Source organism: Balaenoptera musculus, chromosome 4, assembly GCF_009873245.2.
Source record: "Balaenoptera musculus isolate JJ_BM4_2016_0621 chromosome 4, mBalMus1.pri.v3, whole genome shotgun sequence".
Taxonomy (NCBI): Eukaryota; Metazoa; Chordata; class Mammalia; order Artiodactyla; family Balaenopteridae; genus Balaenoptera; species Balaenoptera musculus.
The window spans coordinates 22,752,997-22,775,907 of NC_045788.1; the positions used below are offsets into that span (position 1 = coordinate 22,752,997).

Here is a 22,911-nt window from a genome sequence, read left to right on the forward strand (position 1 = left end):
ATTTACCTTCTCTGCATGTTTCCTGGCTATTCTCTAAATCAACTCACTTTTTAAAGCCCAAATTTATGCTAATAATTACTGTGAAATACAGGGTTGATGTGCTAATTCTTTTTTTTTTTTTTGGCCGCCTGTGAGGCATGCAGAACTTCCCCTAGGACTGAACCCATGGCTCCTGTAGTGGAAGCACAGAGTCTTAACCGCTGGACCACTGGGGAAGTCCTATGTGTTAATTTTTTTGTTTGTCACATATACATACTGGGGGTTTTGTCCAACCTAAAATCATCTTTTTTCTTTCTAGAGAGCATTAAATCCATTTCGGGAAATACTCCCTTATGTGCTGGAATTTTAAAGCTCTGATCTTGAATCAGTATGATCTGTGGAAGCTACTTGTACTTGGAAGTATCAGAGGAGAGGAGGGGGTCACAGGATGTGGGTGGGTGCTGCCTGCTGAAATACCCCTTGCTTGGGCGAATTCATATCGTTCTGAATATGAAGATACTTGGCTGTGTGCATGGCAGAGCTTGGAGTTGTAGCCTTGCAATGATGGGTCTGTTTTTTTACCCTGGCCCCATCACACACACACACACACACACACACACACACACACACACAATGTGTATATCTTCAACTTTATGAGTTTTATTTTCTTTTGCAGGTTTGATCTTGCTCTTCTACCTAGTCTTTTATGGGTTCCTGGCAGCACTCTTTTCATTCACGATGTGGGCTATGCTTCAGACTCTGAACGATGAGGTTCCAAAATATCGTGACCAGATTCCTAGTCCAGGTAATTAATTATGTTGTGATTAGCATGGCTTCTAACAAAATTGGGTTATACTTTATCTTCTCCGTAAGTCTGTATTATATAGCCGGTAGAAGATGTTAAACTTCAGGGTTAGATAATGTGAAAGTTTTGATTTTGTTTGTTGTTTAATATTTACATAGTGATATAAAGACCTTTAATATTTACATAGTGATATAAAGACCTTTAATATTTACATACTGATATAAAAACCTTTAATATTTACACAGTGATACAAAAACCTGGCTGATAAATCTTGAGTCTTTTGCCAAGAGTAAGCAGAAGTGAATATTGAGAGTTAAAGTGAAGCCAGATTGATGAATATAGTTATAGTTATGAATGGTGTTTATGAATATTGTGTAGTAGTTTCACTTTGCTCTGAGTAATTTACTTATAAAGTATATGTTTCAGCTCTGGTGTGGGTTAGAGCATTGGTCTTATAAAATACATGCTTCATGTTTTTAATTGCTTAGTATGGAAATGGTAAGAAGTCAATAGAGAATAAAATGAGTATACTCTTAATATGTTGAATTATTCTCTATTGATTGTCATAGGGAAAAAAATTTCCTCTAGGATACTGGAGAATGTACTTTCGTACGGAAGAAAATCTTAACTGGAGCACTTGTTTAAGTCACATTTTCTCCCTCCTGATTTTATTCTTTTCAAACAGTTGGTCTTTGAATGCTAGCTCCGCTTTCATTGGTGCACACGGCCCTTGTCCTCAAGGTGCTGGCAATTTTTATAGAAGTAAATAACAATAATGTGCAGAACTCCAGTGTATCTAATTCCCAGAAATATGAACAACTTCCAGAGATGGTAGCAAAGGGGCGGCTCTCCATGGAGGAGCGTGATTTGGGCAGCAGGCAGAGTGGGCACGCAGGCCAGGGAAGGTGGGAGTCTGCAGCAGGAGGTTTCTGTCTGCAGCAGTGGTTCTCTTCCAGCCGTGATTTGCCCCCCAAGGCCATTCAGCAGTGTCTGGAGACATTTTTGGTTGTCACAACTGCAGACGTGCTGCTGTGAGTAGAGGCCAGGGGTGCTGCTAAGCATCTCTACGGTGCATGGGACAACCTCCCACAACAAAGACTCATCCAGTCCAGAATGTCGTTAGGGCCACGGCTGAGGAACCCTAGCCTAGATCCTTGCCCACTGCATGGACTTCTCAGCTATATCAGCAGTGAGATTGAACCAGTTTCTCCACCAGTTTTCTTAGAAAATTTGTTCTAATGGCTTTTCCTTTGTTTGCAGCTAATATTTATCTAAATATCATGAATAACTCTTTTGGTCTGTTTGACCATGTATCTGAGACCAGCGCCATGCTAATTTTTTCCTCATCTCTCATTGTAGCCCTGTTTTCTTTCTACCTAGATGAATTCTAAGATAATTATTTCTCTTGCTGCCTTAAGTTATGTGACTATTACTATTGAACATAAGCTGATCTATTTCAGAAATATTAAACCGTTTATAATTGCATGAATAATATAAGCAGTAAAATGTGTTCAATATACTTTTTTAAGTATATAGTTTTAAACTGAGTTCCTTAAAATCATTCACCAAGTGTATTATAGTACTTAAAAACTAAATATTAGTTCAAATAAACAAATATATATGCACACTTATTCATATTATATATCAATATAATATTAGATGAAGGTATATTAGTTTGTTAAATATGATTTTCTCTTCATAAAGGAATTATGGGTAATTAAATTTTATTTCTACTTGTATTTTCTAAGGTTTTTTTTGTTTTTTTTTTAACAATGACCTTATTAAGTTTATTTTTAAATGGCATCATTTCAATAATGTATTTGCACCTGGTAAAATAAATGCTAGTTTGAAATTGGTATGTGTATTAACATATACATGCATATAACATAAACACGTACCATCCATGCACACCCCTATAGATGCACACACATGCATACACACATATTCATGCTCCGATGGTTTAAATTGTAAAGACGTAAGAGTTACTGTAGTTTTCACATTCTATTGATGTTCATGGTTTGGGGTAAGCTAAGACTTTATTTGGAGGACGTAGGTGTACTGCGTCAAAAATGCAGCTGTACGGCACACTCCTGCTGTGTTTTTTTTTACTTAAGGGTTTCAAACAGGCTGTTAAATGAACTAAGGCTCCAGGAGCATTGCTCAGCAAGATCTAAGAAGTAACTTGTATCAGAAATTCAGTTTTAGACATTCTGGTCTGCAGAGTTTTTGTAAATTGAGTCATTTAAAACTTCCCATAGAAATAAGTCATGTTAAAGGAATGTAATCTTTTTTTTTATAAAGCATAGACATTTTCATATTTTTCTTTAAAATTTCTTTCAAACTGGATGTTTTATTAAAAGTTGGGTTTTTCTTAAAGTTGGGTGTTTTTATACAGTTATGTATAAGCTGCCTTGATTCTGTTACTTTTTCACTTACAGTATATTATGTCTTGTTCCTCCTGTAAAACCTTAAAAATGAAAACATACAATTTCAGACATACACAGATGGTCATTTCATATACTGGATGGTCAGGCTTTATTTCTACATTGAACATTTTTATTAAAAAATCAGAAGGTTACTATTGATTTTATAGTTGGTGGAGGGGTAAGGAAAAATAGGCATATGAGATCATCCAAATCCAAGTGATCTGGTATGTTGAGGTAGTAGGTGAATGGGGAATCTAATTGGGGCTCTTTTGTGCTGTATATGGAATAAGATTTGCTCTGCCATTTGGGAACATTGAGTGTTTCATCATAGTTGAGTAGCATTGGATCTATTGTAGTTTAACTCAAGAACCATGCAGATCAACAAAGGCAAGTATTTAGGATTTGAAAGAAACTGGGTTTGATCTAAAACGAATTAGATGTTTATGAGCAGCAATTTTTTTTTTGTTTGTTTGCTGCATTGGGTCTTCATTGCTGCGCACGGGCTTTCTCTAGTTGCAGTGAGCAGGGGCTGCTCTTCGTTGTGCGCGGGCTTCTCATTATGATGGCTTCTCGTTGCGGAGCACGGGCTCTAGGCGCGCGGGCTCAGTAGTTGCAGCACGTGGGCTTCAGCAGTTGCAGTACATGGAGAGCAGCAAAAGCAATTTTAATGAAAACTAGAACAACCTTATTATTTATTTTCAGATTCAATGCAAGGCTTATCTATAATAACTTTGATATATGGGGAATGTTTAGAAACTAGTGAGAATTTTAGGATTTTTTTGTTTAAGTCTTTGTGCAAGGCTGAATGTAGATCTAATGCTTTTAAATTAAACAAAATTTTTTTATGAAGTAGAGTTGATTTACAATGCTGTGCTAACCTCTGCTGTACAGCACAGTGACTCAGTTATACACGTACAGACACACTTTTGATCTAATGCTTTTAAATCAAGGAAAGCTTAAAGTTGGACGCCTGATTGTTACAGATACATAGGCTTACATTTTCTGTTAATAAACTCATGTAAACATATTCTATATACATGGGTGTTGATTGCTAATATGAAATTGTTGGTGGTTATATGTCAATTCAGTATGAGAAAACCACATTTTAGTTATCGAGCAGTGTTTATTATTGAAGGAAGAATATTTAACTGTAGAGTTAAAATTGTATAGGCCTCTTTCATTGATAAGGTAAGCTTTCTTTACGAATGTTTTCATACAGTTGTAATTTGAATGACAAAAGTGCTTAGACTTTGATTTGCTAAAATTTTCTCCGTATATTAATGGCAAATTGGCAAAACCTAAAAATATTTAATAGAAAAATGAATGTAGAAAGTACAAAGTAAAACTTGCATCTTTTAAATTAAGGAACAGAGCAATTCTAACTAAGATTTAGAGGAGGTTTCTTTTTTTTTTTTTAAATATTTATTTATTTATTTATTTATTTATTTTGGCTGTGCCGGGTCTTAGTTGCGGCATGTGGGATCCTCAGTTGCAGCATGCATGTGGGATCCAGTTCCCCGACCAGGGATGGAACCCGGGCCCCCTGCATTGGGAGTACGAGGTCCTACCCACTGGACCACCAGGGAAGCCCCCTAGAGGAGGTTTCTAATTGGTAATGTCCGACGTGATTTTGAAGACGTGGAATTTTTTCATTTTAGATGTCTCTTCATAGTCAGATAGAAGTGGGAGGTTCTTGATAATTTCAACCTACCCGTGAACACAATTTCCACATAGTTTACTGAGATCTTCCTTTTTAGAGATAAGAGGAAGGAGAAGGAAGGAGAGAAGGGAATTTGCTGTAATTAATTTCCCCCCTTTTCTTTTATCTCTATAGGGCTTATGGTTTTTCCAAAACCGGTGACGGCATTGGATTTTTCATTCAGCGTGTCTAATCCAGAGTCCTATAGAGGGTACATTAATGACCTTAAGAAATTTCTAAAGTGTAAGTATGTTTTTTTTAGAGTAAGTTAAAGATTTTAGTTATTGCAGAAACTAGGACCAAATTATGATGACTTTTAGAAACATTATTATTAGAGTTTGTCTTGCCTTTTTCTTTCTTTCTGTGAAACACAGTCAATTGAGAGGACTTAGCAAGTAGAATTTACGATTACTCATGATGAATTTATGATTAGTCCGTATTCTGACTGACGGAAAGCATAGGGGCCTAACCCTAATGGGCAGTTGATTTGATTTTTTTTATCTACCCTTTAATAAGTACATGAGTAAGTTCATTGCAGCATAACATTTATATCTGCATCAAAACAAATAGCATGTGACTAATGGAGCAGAACTGTATTATAAAACGGTGCCCGTAAGGATCTGGATCTTTGGATCCAGTGTAGTGCTTGCGGCGTGGGGACGAGGAATGGTGTTCGTCATTAAAAGAAAAAGAAGTTTGTGTATCGGTTGTGAGTTTTTCAGAGCTACTGGTTTGCAGTGCTTCCTAATAGCCGTCCTGGCCCAGTTCTCTCTTCCGTTTTGTCTGCCCTGACTCCGTGTTATTAACATTCACACGAATAGCCATCAAGCGCCATGGCCTCTGGGTTCGCGGTTGCCGCGGCTCTTCCTCAGCCACGCTCTCCTGCAGCTGCTTCTTAGCATGTGCAGGACTCCATTGCCAAGGTCGCTGATGGGGCTCCTACACAACCTTCTCGTGTGCTTAACTTGCCCTCGCTCTTTGTCTCCCTCACTGGGACTTCCAGTTCACTGACCCTTTTATTTTATCCCAGCCTCTCCCCGCTCAGCTTCCCTTCTGGTCAAGCTTGTCAATTCCATAGTCTTTCATTTCATTTTTACTCAAGCCAGTACTCTAAAATCCCTCGCCTCTTAGTCTGTTTGTCATAAAACTTGCAAGTAGATGAAGCCGTGTAATGCCCCTAGATGAAGCCCTGTAATTCCTGGATGGAGCTCTTCCTTTGAGCCTGCCCTCTGTAGACTAATTAGCACTGTGAATACTTGATCACCTCCCTCAAATGGATCCCATCTACTGCCTGGCAATCCTGCTGAATTTCCCTGGGTAATTCTCTGAAGGGATTATTTCCAGCCTCTACTCAAAACTCTAGCTCCTTACCTTTTCCCCTATAACTCACTTTCTTCATATAACCTGGTTTCCTACTTCGAGAGAAACTAGAAGTACTCAGGTGGAAACTCCCCCAGTTTCCTCGTTACCAGTAAAACCAGCCTTCAGTTGCAGCCTTTTTGTCTGTGATTTTCCTCCTGCTCTGACAAGGGGGGCTGCCCTTCCTCTTATCTAAGTCCACCTGTCCCGGTCACGTTTTGCATCTCATCCCCTCTCACTGCCTCAAGCATTATGCTAATTACTAATCCTTCTCATATATGTTTAGCCTCTCTGTTGGATCCTTTCTGTCAACATGTAGAAATCCTCAACTCCCTCCTATCTTAAATCAAAAACCTTTCGATCCTGCGTCTTCTACTACCTACCTTCCTAAATCTCTTTCCCTTGAAAGTTAAATATATATTTATTATTTAAATAGAGGTGTTTTTGTGAGAGTATAATCCATGGTTTGAAAACCAAATAGTAAAGAAAGGCTTATAAGTAGAACAGTAGTTCCCTGCCATACTCTGTTCTAGCTGCAGTCCTGTTCCTTTATTCAACAAATACTTCTTTTTGAGGGTCTTTTTTGTGTCAAGCACTCTTCTAATTTCCATCAGTGAACAAACAGAAAATTTCTGTGTTTGTGGAGTTTTTATAATCTAGTGGTGTGTTAGAAGGTAATAAGTGCTGTGGAGGAAAATAAGGCAGAGAAGGGAAATAGGGAGAGTTGAGAGGGCTGCAATTTTAAGCAGAGTGGTCTGGGAAGACCTCATTGAAAGGGAATGTTTGAGGAAAGATCTAAGGATGAGGGAAGTAGCCATGGAACTACCCAGCAGTAGGTGCAAAGGCCCTGAGGCTCACAATGTCCAGTGTGTTCAGGGTTCATCAAGGAAGTCAGAGGGGCTGGATGGAGTAAGTGGGGAGAGAGTAGTAGGAGATTGAGGTCAGGGAGGTAAAGGAGGACCAGATTGTGTAGGCCTTAGAGGCTGTTGTTCAGTTCTTTGACTTTCACAGTGACCAAGATGGAGGTTCTTAAGCAGAGAATTAACATCATCTCACTCAGATTTTTAAAGGATCACTCAGGCTGTGTTTTGAGACTAGACTGTAGGGGGGAATCAGGGAAGCTGGTGCGGAGGCCATTGCAGTCACCCAGATGAGTGGAGATAGTGGCTTGGCAAGGTCGGGAGCAGTGAGGCTGTGAGAAATCGTCTGATTCTGGATACATTTCCAACAGGAAATAACTTCATGCTTTTGAACTTTTTCTTACGGGATTTTTCTTCTGTATCTTTAAATACAATCTGTTGGCTCTTGATTTATCACTTTTATAGGTTGTCTTTACTTCCTGCCATGTTAGATGAGGATTTAGCTCACATGCCTCAGACCTTCCCCTAATCTCAATTCAAAAGTAATTGAATTACTATTTTATTTTCATTATTGGTTGCCCTCTTATACTTGTCTTTACGTCATATTCTACCATCTGTAGAGACTCTCGTCTAACTCCCTTATTTGTATACTGTCGTTTGAGATGTTCTCTTACATCCCTTTTTTTCTGGAGAACTCCTCCCTAGAGTCCTTCCCCTCTGCTGCAGTCTGTACTGGTTCCTGTTTAGGGCTTCTACTACCCAGCTGTCATTTGGGGAGTTCGTTTGATCCCTTTCGGATTGGATTCACTGTTTCTTGGCTCCTGCCTTCTTTTTCTTTATTTATTCCCTAGTTTTTGTTTTTGTTTTTTTTATAAATTTATTTATTTATTTATTTATGGCTGTGTTGGGTCTTCATTTCTGTGGGAGGGCTTTCTTTAGTTGCGGCAAGCGGGGGCCACTCTTCATCGCAGTGCGCGGGCCTCTCACTGTCGCGGCCTCTCTTGTCGCGGAGCCCAGGCTCCAGACGCGCAGGCTCAGTAGTTGTGGCACACGGGGCTTAGTTGCTCCGCGGCATGTGGGATCTTCCCAGACCAGGGCTCGAACCCGTGTCCCCTGCATTGGCTGGCAGATTCTCAACCACTGCGCCACCGGGGAAGCCCCTATTCCCTAGTTTTGATGGAGTATATTCTCAAATAACTTTGTAAGGAAAGATACATGAATACTCTTCCATTGTATGTATACCACTATACTACTTAGCCATAAGAAAGAATGAAATCTTCCTATTTGCAGCAACATGGATGGACCTTAAGGGCATGATGCTAAGTGAAATAAACAAAGACAAATACCAAATGATCTCACTTATATGTGGAATCTAAGAAACAAAACAAATAAGAAAACCAAGCTCATAGATGCAGAGGACAGATAGATTGGTTGTTGCCAGAGGCAGCAGGGGGCAGGGCTGAAGTGGTGAAGGAAGGTCAAAAGGTACACACTTCCAGTTAGAAATAAATAAGCCCTGGGGATGTAATGTACAGCATGGTGATGATAGTTAACACTACTGTATTGCGTATTGGGACATTCCTAAGAGAGTAGATCTTAAAAGTCCTCATCACAAGAAAAAGATTTGTAACTATACATAGGGACAAGATGTTAACTAGACTTGCCGTGGTGATCATTTCACAACGTGTACAAATATTCAAGCATTCATTGTGTTGTACACCTGAAACTAATGTTATATGTGAATTATATCTCAATTTGTATTTAAATTAAAAAAAATTTTTTAAGATACATGGAATGTAGGTTTTTAGTCCTTTCATTTCTGAAAATGACTTAATTCTGCTTTTATTGTTCGTAGTTTAGCTGTGTATAGAGTTTTAGTTCCTTTGTATTTGCCTTTTTCTGCTCAACAGTGTTGGTTTTTTGTTTTTGTTTTTAAATGTACTTCCTTAGGGTTCTAAAATTTCCAAGTGTTGGTGTCAGTCTCTAAAATATCACTTTGCTGGAAACTTGATGGGGTCTTTCAGGATGAAGAGTTAGATTCTCCAGTGGAGGAAACATTATTGAAAATTTCCTCACCTCAGTTTTCTGGTTCTCTTTCTAGAGCTATTCTGTTAGTTGTTGGGTTTTGGATCTCTTGTTTTTCTCTCATTTTCTACTTTTGCTTTATTACACTGGGGATTTACTTTTAGATCTTTAAAGTTCAGCATGCCCTCCCCCCTCCCTTTTTTTAAACTTTGAATTGTCATTGTTGCTCTTAGGAATGCCTTTCTGGTGTTTAAAAGATACAGTCTCTTGTTAAAAGATACATTATCTGCTCTGGGTTGTTTTCTTTTTTTTTTCCCCCTTGAATACTAATTAGAATTTAAAATCTTATATTGTTCAAGTTATCTCTTTCAGGTCTTTCCCCCCCTGTTTACCTACACCTTTTTCTGTCTTACTTTAGGCTTTCCTCAGGAATGTGGGGTTCTGTGCTCTCTCTGGGAATGGTGACCTTTCTCTGTTCCCATCATGCGCTAGGCAGGGGTCTTCATATTCTGACCATTCATCATCCAACTCCTTGACTTAGAGCGGTTTTGTGTAGAAGTGGAAGTTGGCATCATACAAAAACGGTCCCTGATGAACTGTACCAACAGAGTATATGCAGGAGAAGCCCTTGGAGGAAACTGATGTAGGCCTTGAATATTTTCTGCCGAATGACATTCATGATTGTGCCACAAAAGTCAAAAAGGAGTGACGGATGTCAATGGTACTGTTTTGTTGTAAAAGTTTACTCCTATCCCCCCTCCCCAATACCTGAGTCATTCTTGGCTATTTAATGGGTACATAGTTCCCATGATATCCTAATTTTTGATAAATAAAAGTTGAAACCAAAATTTTTGACTTTTTTTTTTTTTTTAAAGGGAAAGATCCATACCTCCTTTTAAATGTGTTTACTTTGGGACTTCCCTGGTGGTCCAGTGGTTTAGCACTTTCCCTGCCAGGGCCTGGGTTCAATCCCTGGCCCGGAAACTAAGATCCCACAAGCCTCTCGGCATGGCAAGCATGCAAACGAACAAATTTAAATAAATTTAAATGAACAAATAAAGTTAAATAAGTAAATGTGAGTACTTTGAAATTTTGGTTCCTGTTTTTGGTTGAATTCATTTTAGGTTGGCCTTTTTTTGGTACCAGTTATACCCACACACCAACAGGTCTCACTGAGGCATTGTGGCACCATGTTTATTAGTGAGTGCCTTGCAGTAGCCTAAGCTCACTGAGGGCAGGGTCCACAGCAGACTGGCTCCCCGTTATGCCCCTTTTGTCTAACACTGTGCCAAGTGCACAGCAAACATTCGAAAAATCGTTGAATTGTCCCCCTGTCCTTCCTTCCCTATCTCCAAGTTGTAACCATTTTACTCCCTCATCCCCTTTGGATCTATCTCGTTACCTCCATCTCTGCTGAAAACACCCTTTTGTAAGCTAACATTAACTCACATGTACCCCTTTCTTTAGGCCCTTCATTTATAATTTTATCCTCAACACCTGTCTTACCCACTACACTGTAAATTACCTCCATAAGGGCAGAGGTAATGTGTTTTTATGTCCTCACCATTGTATCTTTTGGGCCAAGAGCATCGAAGGCATTCAGATAATGCTGTAGCCATGGCTGGTGCCACCTAATGGTGACAAAAGAGATCCGTCTGTCACCCAGTTTGTATTGGAATGAAATAAACTGCAACGCGCTAGATAGCAGTTAGACTTTAAAGGAACAGACTTAACATTCTTTCCCTAAAATTTTCCAGTGAATGGCATTGCTGTTTTTGTCTTTGAAGAATGTTGTCCAAAGGATGATATATTTCTGGTTGTGTTTAAGGTCCTTTTTGGCTGTTTCCTTTTTAGCATATGGCTTAGAAGAACAGAAGAATCTCACAGATTGTCCCAGTGGAGCGTTTCATGAGCAGAAGGGTCCAGAATATACTTCATGTCAGTTTCCTCTTGTCTTACTTGAAGCATGCAGTGGTGTGAATGATCCCGAGTTTGGCTACTCCACAGGAAGCCCTTGTATTCTTGTGAAAATGAACAGAGTATGTACATAATTTATTGCTGCTGCTGCTTTTTCCAAATCTCTTCTATTAAGAAGCTGGCAACTATTTATTCAGTGCTCTCTCACTTGGTGGTAGCTTGTGTAAAAAGCTAACAGTGATACTGACCTTTGGAAAATTAATACAGAAAAAAACAATTGGTTCATAAATTAGTCGTAAATTAGGGAGTAACACAACTTCAGTTTTTCTCTTTTGGAACTAGCTACATGCACTTAAGCGTAGATCAGAGCTTCAGGGATCAGGTATTCTGGGGATCGTGCCCACAGCATGGTTGTGTTAATGTGCTGTGCTCACCTTTGCGTCCTGTGTGGCAATGTAATTTAAAATCCCACGGCAAACTTATAAAGTTTTGGCTTATTTAACTTTTTCTGAATATTTAGTAGCAAAGCATAGCTTTATAGTATATGTCTATGTAATTAAATAGTAGAAATAGAGATAAATTTGCATTAAAATGAACCCAGCAGCATTTTGCCATGTTGTCCAGAGAACGTGCCTGAATTGTATAGCCATTAGCAAACCAAGAAGCTAATGTTCTCTACGTCTAAGTAACAATGTTGTGGAGTCATTGTGCAAAAGGAAGGTGCTTTCCTTGCATAATGAAGTGATCTCCAAACCCTGTGCCTTGCTGCTCTATAAATGGTACTGCAGAGTTGTGTTCTGATACAGTTAACCTGTTGAGGCCTGTATGGTCTCCCTTGAAGAATGAGGTCATTCCTGGTCATTTACGCAGAGAAAAGGCAATCTCCTAAACAGCTGCAGGCCTCTCAAGGTCTTGAGTTTACATATCACAAAAGTTACCATCCCTAATAAAAGTAAAACTTGAGTCTTCTGAAGTTGGTACTGCTAAATAAGGAGTTTCCCTGTAGGGAGAGCCAGCTAGACCCTTAAGCGCCCAGACTGGCTTCCCTCCAGCCTCTCCTTCCCCTGTCCCCATGGTCAGCGACAGTTTCTGATTATCCCATAGCACTCTGGAAATCATTCTGAAACATTGCCTGGCACATAGTAGGCGCTCAATAAACATTTAATGGGATGTTTTAGCAACACTTAAGCACCAAGGTTAACAAAGTGGAGGTGAAACTGAAGGCAAAATGGGTAGGCCAGGAAGTGGGAGCAATCTGAACAACTATTTCAAGGGGACCCCTACTTTCCTCAGAAATGCTAGGGAGCTCATACATACCACATACTGTTAAATAAAGTAGAAATGAGTTTTCACAATCCACACAAGAAATCCAGATAGTTTATCCCTCGGTATCTGTGGGGAATTGATTCTAGGACCCCTGAGGACACCAAAATCTGGGGGTGCTCAAGTCCCGTATATAAAATGGCGTAGTATTTGCATATAACCTGCGCACATCCTCCTGTGTACGCAGAAGCATCTCTAGAGTACTTATACCTAATTCAGTGTAAGTGCTGTGTAAAAAGTTGTCAGCACACAGCAAATTCGAATTTTGCTTTTTGGAACTTTCTGGAGTTTTTTCCCTCAAATGTTTTTGATCTGCGATTGGTTGAATCCGCAGATGTGGAACCCCCCCTGGATAGGGAGGGCCAACTGTAATGTGAAACCAGGTGATCTAGCTTGTAAGATGAATTAAATCCATTCTCTCCAACAGGGATGCCTTTTGCAATCCCTGCCTCCTAGGAGTATCTTCACAACACCTAGATTGATGGAAAATCTGTTCCCAATATAAAGCCAAGAGAAGAAATTCCAGTTCCTTCTCCCACAGGACCAACCTTCTGAGTTTATTTGCTTTGTCAGTATGTCCTCTGAATGATGAGGATGTGAGATTATACTTGCTGATAGAGCAGAGCTTTGCAGGCATGACAGGAAGGCATCATCAGGCGCACAGGGATCGGCAGTGAGATGTTGCATAAGGGTGTAGCAGGGCACTTAATCCCAGTGTAGTTTGTTCCAAAATCATTGCGAGGGCACCGATAGTTATTGCTCTCGAAATTATTATTTCGGTTGCAACAGTGCTTATTTTTCAGGAGGAGTACTTACATTTTACAGGCATTCACATTAAAATGTATATAAATTATAAAACTATAAAATATAAATTAAAACGCATATAATTCAAAAGGCAAAAAAATCCTCTCACAAAATATATGGATAAATATGTTATCATTCATACAGAGTTAGTTATATCAACCACATAAATGAAAGCCTCCTTACATAGAACTGAATGGTGCTGTGAGAGTCCTCAAAATGGGATTCATTAAGTGTATGTGTTTTGTAGAACAGATAGATGTGAAATACAGCAGGGCTCTGTGGAAGCCTTACGGAAACATGGTAGGGTTGTGACCTAATATATTTCCATGAAGAACAGTTATTATATTTTGCCTTTGCCATTCTTATTTGCATTAATGATGTGTTCATATAAATAATGAAATGTAAAGGTTTCTATTTATTTCTTGTTTTAGGGTAGCAAAGTGCAATGCTGTTTTGTTTTGGTCAATTCTTTGATAACTGATTTATTTTCTAAATTGCCCCAGTGCTATAATAAGATAGATAATTGGTAAGATTATTATATTGAAAAGTCTGTTCTAATCCTCTAAAATAAAATTAAAGTAAAAGGCAGAGGTAACAGGGTTTTAATGCAGTGTTAGTGTCCATCTCAACCCTCCCGCCCCTGTGTCCCCAGCAACGAAGGAAGAGGTTCTGTTGTATACAGTTGTGATGTTTCAATTAATCAACGTTTCTTTACCTTAGATAATTGGATTAAAGCCTCAAGGAGAACCAAGGATAGAATGTATTTTGAAGGTTAGTATTCAGAAAATAACCCAATTTCTGTTAAAGCTTTAGTGTATCTTAAAAATACTTTAAAAATCTAATGAATTTAGTCATTTTTTTCTTCCCTGTCACATTTTTAAAGTCCATTGTAGTGCCATTCTTAGAAGAATAAAACTCCACCAACCTTTGGGGGTAGCCCTTCTCTGTTTGCTAATGATAATTCAAAAAGACTTATTTTCCATGTGCATTTGATTTCACATACTTTGCCTTTATATTTACATATACCATATTTCACTGATTTTAAGATTCATTTTCTTTTTTCTAGCTTGATGACACCAAAATTGGGGTTGGCCTTATAACTGATAGTGTCTTAATAGTGTATAAGATTTTTTCTTTCTTAATAGTACATAAATTGGTGTACATCAGTGGCATCTGAGATTTAATGAAACATGGTACATTTTCCTTAAGGTAGAGGCATTATTTTGCTCTCTCATCCCTACTTTATTTTTTCCAGAGCGCTGTGCTGTTTTCCTTTCATAATTTCTTTTGTTTTCTCTCCATGCTGCAAAGTTCAACTAAGACAAATATGTAAATGATGGGTAAGAGTTCTCAGGAGAAACTGTTAAGTTCTAAATTTAATTTTATCATTGTGTAAAATATTAGCATTCCAGCTCCAGTTAATATGTCAGAAGTGTCTTACTTGAAATGTTACATTGAAATCACTTCTAAAGTTGTTTGCCAAAGAAAACTGTAATCCCTTTTAACGATGAATGGATTTCTTATTTGGGCAGAAACTTCTTGCTGGGTGGTTCTCAAATCTGATCATGCATCAGAATCACTTGGAGGGTTTCTTAGGTCCCAGTTCTGCAGTTTCTGACTCAGTAGGTCTGGGGTGAGGCTGCAAAATTTGCGTTTTTAACTAAAGTGTCCAGGTGATGGTGATGCTGCTGGTCTGGGACCCACACTCTGAGAACTCCTGCTCTAGAATATCCTATTGATTTATTTTGAGTATTTCTTCACGATTTAGAATAGAATGAAAAGCTGGGAAGTTTGTGGTTTTCTCATCCGGGTTGAAGTATGCATGTGTGACCGTAGGCAACTCAGTTTATCTCCTTATGCCATAGTCAGCTCAGCAGGAAACTTGGATAAAAAATCAGAATCTCACTTAAAACCAGATGCTGCATCTAAGCTGAGTTTTTCTTGGTATACAAATCCTTCTAAAAATCTAGTGAGCTTCTACTGTCATCTCAAAACAGGAGAAAACATTACACCTACAAGACAGATTTAAGAAATGTATTGTGTAACTCTCTGATCCCCCTTGCTTGCAATTCTTTCCAGTAGAAGGTTCCCGAGGCTGGGTGTGAGCCTTCAGCCAGGTGGAAGTGCTGATTTTATGACAGTGTCCTGTGTGCAGGAACTTTTGCCTCTGCATGTGAGCAGACAGTGTAGATATACTTGGAACGGTGGGTCTGTGGAGCCAGCACCATCAAGAAAAGAAAACACACACACACACACACACACACACACCCATCCCCCCACCCCACCCCCCCACCCATAAGGGCAAAAGCCTTCCACTGGTTTCCTAAGGTTTCACTTCTGTTAAGCCTTTGGCCAGTATAAACTACTCCATGTTAACTCTTCACTTAGGATTATAAATGGATTTTTCTCCTTGTTATCTGTTATGTATCTTTTGCTTCTAGAATGGTTGGGGGAACTATTCTAGAATAGTTGGGGGGGGAACATCTGGTCTAATGACTCAGATTTCAATTTGCTGTCCCTTTTGCTTTGAAGAGTTGTGTGGAAAGTACATAAAATAATCCAAATAATAGATGGGGTTTTTGTTTTGTTTATTTAGTTGTGGAATATTTTTGTTTTTAGAAACAACACACAAAATTGGCGGAAATCTTTGTAAAACTGCATTTTACTCGTAGGCTAGTCACAAAGGAGTAATCAGGTGGAATCCATAAGTCTTCGAGGTGTGGCTCTGAACAGATGGCAACATTTACTGCTTATCACCCTATTGCTGTTTTCCAGTAGATTCGTCTATAATCAAGTGTTCTTAGTGTAAATTCTTTAGTTGACTTACCTTTTATATAATACGTTTGTCTTTTATTTTGTCTTGTATTCTTAACTTTGATCTGCTTTTATTTATTTATTTATTTTTAAGGATTTTTTTGGTCTTGTTTTTTTATTTATTTATTTGGTTGGGCCTGGTCTTACTTGCGGCAGGTGGGCTTCTTAGTTGCAGCTTGCCGGCCCCTTAGTTGCAGCACGTGGGCTCCTTAGTTGTGGCATGCGAACTCTTAGTTGAGGCACGCATGTGGGATCTAGTTCCCCGACCAGGAATCAAACCCTGGCGCCCTGCATCGGGAGCACGGAGTCGTATCCACTGTGCCACTGGGGCAGTCCCTTAATTGCTTTCATACAAGTTAAGAGTCCTAGAAACACAAACACTGATGACAGAACATGCTTTTAGAGGTGGCCTTTAATTTTAAAGGATGGTTCCTGCAAAAGATGTAATATTCATATTTATGTCATTAGTGTTTTTTTTAATTTTCTTAACAAAAATCATGTTCATTTAAGAAAATTTAGAAAAATGCAGAAGGAAAACATTTGGTAAATGCTACCCAGAGTTAATCACTGCTTAGAACATTTGGTATGTGTTCTTCAAGTTATTTACAGGTGATGACTATACAGAAGAACCAAAATACATTAGTTTTAAACCTTTATTTTGTTTTCAGTGGAACTTAGTGACTGCTAATAGACTCTTGGACCTAGTTGCTCATGGTTTCCAATATGATACCATTCGTATACTTAGAAAACCATGATATGTAGCTTCACTGTAAAAGTTATCTCATCATTGTTCAGATATGCATTTTATTATTTCACAATTTCTAAATGTTAATTTTAAGTAAAAGTCTGCCAACGTGATGGCTTAGGCACACACCCGTAGAACAATTAATTGAGCATGTGACCATAACTCTGAGCCTCAGTTTCCCTCTCTATAACTGATCCTACACACTTAAGGGTTTTAGGCCTAAATGAGGTAAATATAAACTGAGTGTGGTATCTGGCTGAAAATGTACACTGAAGTGCTCAGTAAACTGTAACCCAGGACTTCCCTGGTGGCACAGTAGTTAAGAATCCACCTGCCAGCGCCGGGGACATGGGTTCAATCCCTGGTCCGGGAAGATCCCACATGCCACGGAGCAGGTAAGCCCATGCACCACAGCTACTGAAGCCCGCGCGTACGTGCTGCAACTACTGAGCCTGAGTGCTGCCCATGCTCTGCAACAAGAGAAGCCACCGCAATGAGAAGCCCACGCACCGCAATGAAGAGTAGCCCCTGCTCGCCGCAACTAGAGAAAGCCTGCGCGCAGCAACGAAGACCCAACACAGCCAAAACGAAATAAATTAATTAATTAATTAATTAATTAAAGAAAACCTTTAATTTACATTTTGGGGAACATCTCTGTGTTTGTATGAATTATTAAGGAAAAATAGGTTAAAAGTAATTAATGTACGAAAGTACTTATATCAAAGTGACTATTTTTTTCTCCTATATAAAATGTTATTTTAGACCTTTTTTTAGCATGTATTCTGTTTTTATTTATTTGTTTTTCATTTTTATTGGAGTATAGTTGATTTACAATGTTGTGTTAGTTTCAGGTGTACAGCAAAGTGAATCAGTTATACATACACTTATATCCACTCCTTTTTAGATTCTTTTTAGACTTAACTTTTTTTAAATTAAGGCGTACAGACGTAGGGTGGTGTTTGAATAGTGATTGAAAAATGGCTTCTACAGTTTCCCTTAGCCTTGTTATCTCCTGTTCTTTATTATTATTTTTTTTTAATAAATTTATTTATTTATTTATTTTTGGCTGCATTGGGTCTTCGTTCAAGCGGGCGCTACTCTTCCTTGCAGTGCACGGGCTTCTCATTGCAGCAGCTTCGCTTGTTGCAGAGCACGGGCTCTAGGCGCGCCGTGCTTGTGGCACGTGGGCTTAGTTGCTCCACGACGTGGGGTCTTCCCTGACCAGGGCTCGAACCCATGTCCCCTGCGTTGGCAGGCGGACTCTTAACCACTGTGCCACCATGGAAGCTCCTCTCCTGTTCTTTTTAAATATTGTTCATCTGGATCGTTAGAACTTGCCCTTTTTGTGGGTGGTCATCGCTTTATGCTTTGCTGTCTTGCCTGTGTCGCTTGTCCATGTGTTTCTCTCACCCCGTGCACATCTGCTACTTCGTGGTCGTTAAGTGAAGTAAGCAGAGAGTACGGCTTCCCTTAGAGGAGATTCTTAGTTTTGCTATAGTGTTTCATGTATGCTTTCAAAAGTAGAAATTCATTTATTCAAATCTAGAATGCAAACATTTAGTAATGTTTTATTTTAATTAGTGCCTTGTGAAGTTGCCACTGATTTTAATCATTGTTGTCTGTCATCTACTCAGTATGTGTAAAGGTTACAGTCATTAATATTGGGCCTATTCAGAATGTGTTACATGAGAATTTTCATAAATTGCTTATTTTTCAAGAAGAATACTAGATTTATATCGTTATCATGTATATCAGTTTTTTTTGAGGTATGATTGATTTATAATATTACCTCAGTTTCAGGTGTGCAACACAGTGATTCACAATTGTTAAATATTATATACTCCATGTATAGTTATTATAAAATATTGGCTATATTCCCTGTGCTGTACAATTTATCCTTGTAGCTTATTTATTTTTTATTTTTATTTTTTTTATAAATTTATTTTATTTTATTTATTGTTTTTGGCTGCGTTGGGTCTTCGTTGCTGCACGTGGGCTTTCTCTTGTTGCGGTGAGCAGGGGCTACTCTTTGTTGCGCTGAGTGGGTTTCTCATTGTGGTAGTTTCTCTTGTTGCAGAGCACAGGCTGTAGGCACGTGGGCTTCAGTAGTTGTGGCATGCGGGCTCAGTAGTTGTGGCTCGTGGGCTCTAGAGCACAGGCTCAGTAGTTGTGGCGCACGGACTTAGTTGCTCCGCGGCATGTGGGATCTTCCTGGACCAGGGCTCGAACCCGTGTCCCCTGCATTGGCAGGCGGATTCCCAACCACTGCGCCACCAGGGAAGCCCAGCTTATTTATTTTATACATGGTAGTTTGTACCTCTTAATCCCCTACCCCTATATTGCCCCTCTCCCCTTCCCTCTCCCCAAAGGTAACTACTAATTTGTTTTCTATATCTGAGAGTCTGTTTCTTTTTTGTTGTATCAGTTTTTTGTTTGCTTGTTTAAATTTATTTTTTGGCTGTGCCTAGCGGCATCCCGGATCTTAGTTCCCTGACCAGGGATGGAACCCGTGCCCCCTGCAGTGGAAGTGCAGAGTCTTAACCACTGGACCGCCAGGGAAGTCCCTGTATCAGTTTTTTTTAATACATGGAATATAACTGCAGTAGACATATAATACTTCTAACTGATTTACATGTGCTCATAAAAATTATTCAAGGGAAATGTGGTATTTAAATTGGTTAAGAAGGGTATTCCTTGGAGTACTTTAAATTTTCCCTAACAGTTTGTCAGCTGCATCATAGTTTCCACCTCTGGTTACAGTTATCATGGTTGTTAATCATGTGAAACTTTTGGACCTGCTGCCTCCCAGGCCTGAGTGGTACCTTCTAGGTGTGGCAGCTATTGCTTTCCAGTCTGGAAGCACAATATTTTATTCATCTTAGCGTTCATTGGTCCCAGACCTACTTGTGCATTCCTGCTGTCAGTGGCTGGAGAACTGGCATTTGGTAGTTGGAAAGCAGATAAGATTTTACAGACATTGCATGAGTAGATCTGGCTGTAAGTTAAAGGGACTGTCATGGAAAAGTATATAAGATATATCAGGAAATCAGGATAGTTTGTGTCAAAGGGTTTAAATCAACATGAGTAAGTCTCTTTTCAAAAACACACTTGTAGTGGATGCAGTTGGAGCAGCATTGTAGTTTCCTCATACTGTCCATAACTGATACTGCTTTAATAAAAATACATTGTTTAAAACTATTTTTTGTGACCTAAAAACGGTTTGTTTTGTTTTCAACTTTAGGGTGAAAACACAGCAGTGCTATCAACTTATCCTTCCAATGGAACGATAGATTTAAAATATTTTCCATATTATGGGAAAAAACTGCATGTAAGTATTTAGAAGTTCTTAAGTGGTAGTGACTCTTGGAAAACTGGTAGTCTGTATTAAAATGCCAGTTGTCTGGATTAGGTAGACGTATGCCCTGTGTAACGTGTGCATCATCTATTCTGGTTTTTAAATACAAATGGTGATGGCAAATGGAGACTCCAGATCTTAACTACAAGCACAAAACCGAAGCAGCTAAGTTAGAGGATGATTATTTTCAAAATACAGTTTTCTCTTTCATTTCTTAGGGTGTGCTTATTTAAAGAATATAGAGAAGTATATAAATAGCATTTTGTATGTATACTAGTAAACTTTTTATTTTGAAATGATTTTAAACATAAAGTGGCTAGAATAGTACAAAGGGTTCCTAAAGACCCTTTACACAGATTTCCCATTTGTCTTATCAGTCTCCATATATATATATGTATGCATGTATGTATATGTATATATATGTATATAAAATATATATATATAATTTTTCCCCCTGAACCATCATTGGCACTCAGTGATAAACATGGTGCCTCTTTACACTAAATGCTCTTTACGTTAAATTTCCTAAAAATAAGGACATTATCATATATAACCATTAGCATTGATACTGTACTATTATCTAATCTACAGATCTTGTTGAAATGTCACCAGTTGTTCCAATAATGTCCTTTATTGCAAAAAAAAAAAGTTTTTTCCTGGTCTAGGATGTTACACTGTTAGTCACCTATAACCTGGAACAGTTCCTCCATCTGTCTGTTTCATGCCCTTGAGCTCTTCAAAAATGAGTACAGGCCTTTTTTGGCTTACTTTGTTGGTTTATGTTCCTCAGTTTGAGTTTATCTGATGTTTTTCATGATTAAATGTAGGTTGTACATCTTCGGCAGGAATGCCTCAGAAGAAATGTTATGTCCTTTTCAGAATAGCATATCAGGAGGGACGTGGTGTTGAGTCCCATTAATGGTGATGTTAACCTTGTTAAGGTGGTGGCAGCCAGATTTCCCTAATGTAAAGTTATACTTTTTTTTTCTTTGTAATCAATAAGTATCATGTGGGGCGAATACTTGGAGAGTTTATAAAATTATTTCTCCTATAACTTTAGCATTTGTCAATTCTTTCCACAATCAGTCACTAATAGAATTGTTCTCAAATGTTTTTTCTAATTTCATCTTTTCTTTCTCCATTTACTAGTTGGCATTCCACTCTAAGGAAGAGCTTTTCCTTTTCCACTGTTTATTATTTATATCAGTATATTCTCATGGATTCTTATTTGATTCAGGGGTTATATATTATAATCATTTATATTGGTGCTAATGTTGTCCCAGATTTGGCTGGTGGGAGACCTTCAGGCTGGCTCTGGCTCCTGTGTCCTTTATAGACATGTTCCCTTGATTCCTATAGCACTTCCTTACTTTCTGGCACCACAAGATGTTCCAGGTTCTTATACTTTCCCTGCCTCCGCCCTGGAATCAGCCCCTAGTTCCTTTTAGTGAAGAATTGTATTTAGAAACCACAGTGATGGCAAAACAATTATGAGTATATTTGTACAAAGTCACACAGCAACCATAAGTAAGGATGTTAGAAACCTAAGTAACATAATCAGTGAGGTAGATCTTCTGCATGTTTATCAAACATACTAATATATAGATAGATACAATACATATCTTTCTCAAACACCCAGAACAGTCACAAAACTTTATCATAAAAAATGCATGCTCAAGTTTCATAAAATAGAAATATATTACAACAATACTTTCTGATCACAATGCAGGAAAACTAGAAATTACTGAAATAAAAGGGCCCTTCCAAAAGAGGGAGGAGGTGGGAACTCTCTAATCAACTTTTGGGGAAAGGGGGAAACTCAAACCAAGATTATAGAATATCTAAAAAATAATGAAGCACAACATAATCACAACCTATGGAATACATTTAAAGCAGTGCTTAGAGGAAAATTCATAGTCATAAACACTTTTACCAATAAAAATTAAAGTGAAGATAAATGAATATCCAGCTAAGGGGGGAAAAAAGGTAGAGGATTAAAAAAATAATAGATCTAATTATTAAATTAAAATTTTGTTTTTTTAATTTTACAGAATAAACAAACTCCTGATAAAGTGTAAAGTTATTGCAGAATTTGAATTAATGTATTTTCCTTTATTTGCCAGGGGAGCTATCTACAGCCATTAGTTGCCGTCCAGCTCATCTTTGGTAATAGAAATGACGTAAATGAAGTCACAGTTGAGTGCAAGATTGATGGATCACCCAACCTAAAAAACCAGGATGATCGTGACAAATTTTTAGGACGAGTTGTATTCAAAATCACCATGCGTCCATAGTAGGAGTTAAGATATCTCCACAGAGTAAACGTTGTGTTGTCTGTCTTCATTTCGTATCAGCTGGACCTGCCATTCCAGAATTATGAGACCGCCTTGGAGAAAGGTGGAGTGGTACATGACACTGGGGTAGCATCATAATGTGCTTCCAGATCGTAGTGTTCAGTTTCCTTCAAAGTAACTGCCTGTTGCCTCTGCTGCGTTTTGAACGATGTACAGTCACCAGATAGGGACTGTGAACACCTGATTCTGAACATGTAGGATGGGGGTCTTGTCCAGTTTTTATGTGGTTTAATTGCCAAGTGTCTAAAGCTTAATGTGCTGTGCTATGTAAATATTTTATAGATTTAACACTGGTTAACTGTCATATTTTGATGCCAGCAAAGTTTTAGGGGATAAAATGGTACCTGACCAACGTCAAATGACTTTATAGCTGCAAGAAATGCAGTGTATGGAGAAGCTCTGTATGTGAGGAGGAAAAAGGAAAATAAAAGTGGATTTGAAAGGTT

General features: G+C 38.5%; 1 protein-coding gene across 1 annotated transcript in view; it reads left to right on the top strand.

Annotated features, from left to right (window-relative positions):
* ATP1B3 (ATPase Na+/K+ transporting subunit beta 3) overlaps nt 1-22,911 on the top strand; it is a 42,356-nt gene extending 19,445 nt beyond the window's left edge. The window contains exons 2-7 of the mRNA XM_036851016.1: nt 656-784; nt 5,045-5,152; nt 11,008-11,192; nt 13,918-13,968; nt 19,998-20,084; nt 22,235-22,911. Coding sequence (XP_036706911.1) covers nt 656-784; nt 5,045-5,152; nt 11,008-11,192; nt 13,918-13,968; nt 19,998-20,084; nt 22,235-22,405 — 731 coding nt within the window. The 3' untranslated portion in view covers nt 22,406-22,911. The remainder of the gene's footprint in view (nt 1-655; nt 785-5,044; nt 5,153-11,007; nt 11,193-13,917; nt 13,969-19,997; nt 20,085-22,234) is intronic.